The sequence below is a fragment of the Sceloporus undulatus genome, chromosome 1 (genome assembly GCF_019175285.1).
Source record: "Sceloporus undulatus isolate JIND9_A2432 ecotype Alabama chromosome 1, SceUnd_v1.1, whole genome shotgun sequence".
NCBI classification, from domain to species: domain Eukaryota; kingdom Metazoa; phylum Chordata; class Lepidosauria; order Squamata; family Phrynosomatidae; genus Sceloporus; species Sceloporus undulatus.
Window position 1 is genome coordinate 160,267,238 of NC_056522.1, and position 7,197 is coordinate 160,274,434.

At 42.8% G+C, this 7,197-nt stretch overlaps 1 protein-coding gene across 1 annotated transcript; it reads right to left on the minus strand.

Annotated features, from left to right (window-relative positions):
- Nucleotides 1-2: 2 nt before the first annotated feature.
- Nucleotides 3-6,375, minus strand: ALG11 (ALG11 alpha-1,2-mannosyltransferase). Its single transcript, XM_042445589.1, has 4 exons — nt 6,306-6,375; nt 4,880-5,113; nt 2,741-3,666; nt 3-379 (listed from the first exon to the last, which is right to left on the minus strand). The coding sequence occupies exons 1-4, from the start codon at nt 6,332-6,334 to the stop codon at nt 108-110; spliced, it is 1,461 nt and encodes a 486-aa protein (XP_042301523.1). The 5' UTR covers nt 6,335-6,375; the 3' UTR covers nt 3-107.
- Between the last annotated feature and the right edge of the window lie 822 nt (nt 6,376-7,197).

Sequence of the window (7,197 nt, forward strand, 5' to 3'; positions counted from 1 at the left end):
TCTCAGGATTTGGATACTTTATTGTACAGCATAAATAAATTAGAAAAATATACAAGTATATTACCATAGCGACTCAAGTCTGTCCAGATATCACATATAAAAACATTTTATTTAAATAATTGCTCCACAGATAATAGGAATGTGTCTTCAAATTCATGGTCAGCAAATCTCTTCACAGACTGACGAGCATTTTGTCTGATCTCTAGCCTTTTTGCAGGGGACAATGAAAAGATATGAACCATGGTATCCGCATAATCATCTTCATTTTCTGCTAGAAATCCAGTAACATTTCCTTCATAGGGCACCACAATATCCAGCTTGGGACCTCCAGAATTGTGAGCAAGGATAATTGTTCCAGCTGCCATACATTCAACAATTCCTAAAAGAAATATAAAACAAACCATTAACTACAGTTCCTTTAGTTTTCTACATGACTATGAGTTCTAATTTTACAATAAATGTGAAAGCATGGGCACAACACTTTTAAGACTCCATGAGCAGTTTCATTCATAGAAAGGCCATTGCCAGTTGCAGAAGGAAGCATAGTTTGAAAATCTGCTCCAGATGAACTCCAGAGAACTCTTTAGACCACTATTGGAAGAGAAACTGATTAAAAAAACACACACACACACACAGAAAACACCTCTGTCATCAAACCCATAAAAACATATGTTTTATGGAACAGCCTCTACTAGCAAAGAGATGAATGCAAACATCAATGAAAATTAGGAAGCATGCCCAGATCACGTAGCTGAAGACCTGTGAAACACACATTCCAGTTTATTTCTGTACTGGCTAGAAGTGGATGATCTGCTGCTTCTACAGCCACAAAGCAAAATTATCTATCTGTAGAGAAGACTAGTGAGGCAAAGCCATGCTAAGGACAGTGATACTCAAACTTTTTACCCTTGGGAATCCCCTTTATATCTACATGCAGATGCTGTGCACCCCGACATAGTATATTAATATTATTTTGTTTATTTAGTGTGCGTATTCATGTATATTCATATTTAACTTTTTATGAGGAAATAACATTGTTCAAATTTAAACAGATTTAAGTAAATATTTAACTCAATGCATGTGTCAACTTTACACATAAAAAGTTTGGGGGGAGGAGGAAGAGGAATCAGAGTTTCCAAGTCTTACACATTCCCCGGGGGTCCAGCCCCACCATTTGAGAACCACTGCTTAAGGCCATTCAATCCTGCAGTATATTAGTCATCTACTATTGTAGAAACTTTTCCAACCAGTAACCAATTTTCAGGAGAGCCTTGTAGTGATTGTATTTTGCATGCTGGTTAGTGTTCAGTAAGCGCTGGCAATTACAGAGGGACAGGGAGGCTATGAAAGCTCGTTTGCTGGGAGTTTCCCTGACTCAAAATCTTATGCAAAGGTATGCTTCTCCCTCAGTAGTTGCCTTTTAAACCTTTGAAAGTTTATTGTTTAGAAAACAACAAAAAGTGATGTAAGCCACACAAATTAACACCACAATGCAATGAATATAGTGTAGGTAGAACAAAAGCTGTTCATGACAGTACAATCAAAGGTTTGGCAGATGTCCTTTGTACAGTAGACCCGCCGTTCCGGACTCCCCTGCGTAAGAGGAATCGAGCGTATGCTCAAATTCCATTCAAAATAATGGAGTGCGCTCCCATGGCACACCATGAAGCGCATGTCATGGGCCCATGCCCCATTGTTTTCATTGGGGCTTGTCTTCCGCGTGAACTCAAGTCCGCGTAAGGCAAGCCCGCATAAGGGATGGGCCAGCTGTACTTGCTTTTCCTCCAGTGTTCAATCAGATTCAGTTTTCTCCTTCTCCAAAATGCAACTTGCAACTACACTGAGAGGAATCGCAACTAAGCAATGGTGGCAGCAGATGGAACTCAGCTGGGCTTTTCATTCTCTGGGATTGATGTTTCAATTCACCTTAAGGGAAAGCAAGTCAGGCCAGGCACTACGCAGTTGCTGGAAGGTATCTCACATTCTCTTTAGGTCAAGATGGGCGAAGTGCACCCTCCAAGCTACAGGTAGCCCAGACATTCACACACACATGCACCCTGCCTTTTTCTACAAAATAGGGTGAATTGCTTCTCCTAGAAATTTCCAGGATTACCAAGTGACCTTTTAAATAGACTGAATTCCACCCAACTGTTTAACTGAAAATACTATTATTTCAGAAATAGAAGTAGCAAGCTGTGTGAAGTTTGAAGAGTCCTGGAGGAAAAATTGCCCCACTGGACTTGCCAAAGTTGCCATTCCACTCCCAACCTTCCGAATGCCGTGACCCTTTAATACACTTCCTCATGTTGTGGTGACCCAAACCCATGAAATTATTTCCATTGCTACTTCATAACTGTAATTAAATAGGTGTTTTCTAATGGTCTTAGGCGACCCCCATGAAAGGGTCATTCAACCCCCAAAGGGGTCCCGACCCACAGGCTAGGAACCACTGTGCTACAGAAAATGAAAGAATGTATTGTTTGCTTGCTCCATTACGCTACCAACAGCTTACCTTATGGTGGGCCAGCCCTGATTGTGAAAATTCAATAGTGGAACAGAGACATAATTCAGTAGCAACTTATCACTGCACGAGTCTGACAGGATAACTAATGAGAATGCTTGCCTAGCATTTTGTGAACCGAACACGCAAAACAGAGCACCACTATTGGCCCTCACATTCAACACCGGGATCTCCCAAAACCCCCACAGATCAAACATAACCTCAAGGTTATATGCTTACCAATTCCAAAGTGTTCATTCCACATAGTGTGAAGTCCAATGGTGGCATCTGCTAGATGCTTCTTTAGCTCTTCAAAGGGAATGTTTACTTTGAATTCCACTCTATTTTCAATGCCCAGCTCTTGACAGAGCTTTTTAAGTCCAACTACACGCTGGTCATCTTCATAGTTACGACAGCCTCCAATCAGAATGAGCTTTGGATGTAGTTGCTGGCCTGCAATCTTTGTCAAAAATTTAGCAAAGGCTCTGATTTGCAGACTGTGGTCTTTCTCTGGCCTGAACTGGCTTACAGAAACAATAGTTCGCTCCGAAGTGTTATTTTCTTCATGCAACGGAATATCCAGGAAAGTCTGAACGTCACAAGGTGGATACACAATGCTTGTGCGATCACTGCACCGCCAAAGGGACAGGATGTGATTGAGAGTCCATGAAGAATTAACCATGACAACATCACTGCAAGAACCCACTAGCCCGTATATGGAAGCAAAAATGTAGTAATATGCAAGTTTCAGCTTACTTAGCAGAGGGTTTGTTGTAATGATGGCTGCATTGTTAAAGCGAGCATTCTGATTCCTAACCACAGAAAGCATGTCAGTGCTGATTGTGGGATAGTGGACATAGCAACCTATCCGGCAACCTCCTAAATATTTGAAGAGAGGAATTGTAAAGGCATAACCCATGGAGTCTATGTAAACATCGGGAACACACTTCGTAAGAGCTTCCCAGCCAAGAAACAACGATCCTAAACTCTGACCCAGCAGAGTGAAATGGGGGTAAAGGGAAGCTTCCACCAGGTAGCGCCTTCTCAAGAATACAAACTTCACGGGTTGATTTAATCTGATGTTGAACCGTCTGTGAGCACCTTCCAGGATGCTGTCAGCTGTGGCAGTGTCACCAGTATAGATAACATAGGAAACATCTTTGTACCTGGAAAATAAAACGCAATTTATTCTTCAGACCTTTTTCTAGGGGGGAAAAACACAACCACTCTCTATCTGTTTTAGCATTTTGGTCAGTTTTAAGTATCTCTCTGAAATTGGCTCTTAGGGCTACACAATGATGTGGAAGACTGGAAAAGCTATCTCAAAGGCTTTTGCTGTTAACTCTGATCTCCACAAAAGGGATACAAAAGAACAATCAAATCTGCCAGTGAAAATGCTGAAAGAGAATAAAGTGGTTAACATATTCCCTAATGACCATATGTTAAATGTGAGGAATGAATCAGTCAAAATCTTTCTCCCTCATTCAAGAATTTCAGTACAAAGACTTTGGGTTCCAGGGAAAACTTCTGAGGCAAGTATACTGTGTGTTACATGACCTCCAGGCTTGTAAAAAGGCATCTCCTGAGTTTAAAATGACCTGGGAGAGGTAAAAATGTGGCAAAATTGCCTCAGTGCCCCCTAGAGCACATTTGGGGGCATCTGGCAGAAACAATATGATTGTTTTTCACTGAGGTGCAGCAGTCAACATGGGTTTCTAAGATCTTTTTGATGGCCAATATGTGTGCCTGTGTCTTCAAGTCACTGTCAATGTATGGCAGCCCCGTGGATTTCATAGATTTTTTAAGGTAAGGAATACTCAGAGGTCATTTTGGCACTTACTTCCTCTGAAATATAGCCTACAGCACCTAGTCCTTGTTGGCAGTCTCCCATTTTAGCTTCTAAGATCCGATAAGATCTGGTGCCTTTAAGGCTATTTAGGTCCTTTGTGCAACCAATGAAGCTCCCTAATTCCAAACAGTAGCCCTGATATAACTCTTAAGAGTTCTTCCTGGCTTCCTCCTCAGGATTCGTAGATGGCTGGATAAGCCATATTATTCTTGTAGATGACTGGATAAGATAGTCTTCAGTGAACTGTGGCAACTACAGAGGAACTGGGAGGCATATTTGGTTTGTAAAAAGACACAAGGGAAAAAAAATAAGACTGACTCCAGAGACATCCCTCAACTAAAGTAGTCAGACATCTGAGCAATAAGCAGCTCAGAGCCACTGTTGCCACTGCAACTATTTGTACCTCCACGGTTGGTATAACTTGAGGAGCATCCTCTTAACCCAGTTTGTCATTTTCATCAACAGCCTCCAAGGCAAACATGCATACAAATATAGGCACATAACTGCTCAAAAGTAAAACATGCGCTTACCTTTTTTGCAGTGCCCTTAGAGCACACCATAACACTCGCTCCCCTCCACCACCTGCGTTGCAATACGGGTGAAAAAACGCAACCACAAATGGCCTCTTCCCATCTTTCTCAGGTGGAATTAGCTGCTTTTTTCTTTGTTGGAAAAACCGCCGCAGGCCACACAACAGCACAAACAGACACAGACATAACACCCCGATTAGCATCAATGCAGGGATCGCCAATGAGTACAGCAATCTGAAACAAGAAGGTGAAAGTTTGAGTACAGCAACAATTCTGAAAGCTAGAAACACAGCAACAGAAGCAATGCTATAAAGGACTTTGCATGCAAAAGGAGTGATGTAGAAATGACTGCTTATATGTATGATTGTGCTGCTGGAGACTAACATGCCAGCATTCACTTTTTTGGTGACCTATGAATTAACTCTGTGAAGTTGAAGGCTTTCATGGCCGGCATCCATAGTTTTTTGGGCTAAGTGGCCATGTTCTAGAAGAGTTTCTTCCTGACGTTTCGCCAGCATCTGTGGCTGGCATCTTCAGAGAAACTCAGAGTCATCTGCACATTTTTGTCATCAAGGCAAATACACTCAGGTTATTAGTATGAGTAACAATAAAAAACCCTCCAAAGTTCAATCAGTGCACCATGAATTTAAAATGCGGACTGGGTTTTATTTAGTATCTTCTCCAGTAGCCAATATCCAAAATGACAAAAATACAGGTTGAGTATCCCTGATCCAAAATGCTTTGGATGTTGAAATATTTGCATGTACATAATGAGATCTCTTGGAGATGAGACCCAAGTCTAAACACCAAATTCATTTAAGTTTTATATACACCTTTTACAAAGAGCGTGAAGGTAATTTTATACAGCATTTTACATACTTTTGTGCATAGAACAAAGCTTAAACAAGGCTTCTGCCTCGTTGGTCTAGTGGTTTGAGTGTTGGACTTCCACTCTGAGGACCAGGGTTCAGTCCCCAGCTCAGCCACCAAAACCCACTGGGAGACCTTGGGCAAGAAGTCACACTCTCTCAGCCTCAGAGGAAGGCAATGGCAAACCCCCTCTCAACAAATATTGCCAAGAAAACCCACATCATAGGTTCGCATATATGTGTGTGTGTATATATGTATGTATATATATATATGTGTGTGTGTGTATATGTATATGTGTGTTTGTGTGTGTGTGTGTGTATGTGTGTATATATATATATATATATACACGTGTTTGTGTATATATCTATGTATGTATGCGTGTATATATATCTATGTGTGTATATATATACATATATATATATGTATATCTGTTTATATATGTGTGTGCATGTACATATGTATATGTGTCTGTATACCTCTAAATCTATATCTATATAGATCCCCTGCGGGGGGGGGAGAGAGAGAGAGGGGAGTCCGGCAGAGGAGCTGTGCCCACCTGAGAATCGCCTCCACCGCCGCCGCCATCTTGGAACCCAGTGCCTCCTTCCTGCACCGGAAGCCCTCTCCGTCCGTCCCTCCCCCGGAAGTGGTCGTTACCACATCGACAACTCCGCCACCTCCCAAGCGCCCTCTCCGTCTATTCAAATGCCCGCTTCAGTCACTTCCCAGAGACGCTAAAGAAGCCTTCGCCCGCCGCCTGACAGCCCTTAGAGCTCGCATCACAGTGGAGATGGTGTTCTCTACACTTTCGTAGCTCTATGGCGGCGGTGTCCGCAAAATGTGTTTGGACTTCATCTCCCAGAAGCCTCAGCCACGTTGGCCAATGGTGTGGGTTTCTGGGAGCTGAAGTCCAGAAGCCCTTAAAGAGAACAGTCTAGGGACCGCTGCTCTAGCTTTCTTCCTTTGAGTAGCTCCAACAAAGTTTCTATATCTATGACTTCCGGTGGGATCATAGAGTTGTTCCGGAAGTGGCTGTTCAGCCAATGGGTGGCCAGAGTTGGCATCCATTGAGCCAATCAGTGGCAGGAGCTAAGATTTAAAAGGGTATGGGAGGAGAAGGATCCCTGCTGTGGCCCAAAGGCACCAGGGGACCATTGTCTGATCTTGGAAGCTAAGCAGGGTCAGCCCTGGTTAGTATTTGGATGGGAGACCGCCATTGAATATCACATGCTCTAGGCTGTATTTCAGAGGAAGGGACATATTCCTTGCCTAAGCAATGGATCGAACCAGGGACAATGGCTTCCTGGCTCACTGCACTCATTTCAACACTACCTGACCCCATCCTCAGGGGGCTGCCCTATATCCCTCTATTCTCCCCACCTGCAGCCTAGTTTCCAGGGCCAAACTGGTCTTGTTGCCGCTTCAGTTCCATACACTAAGGATTTATA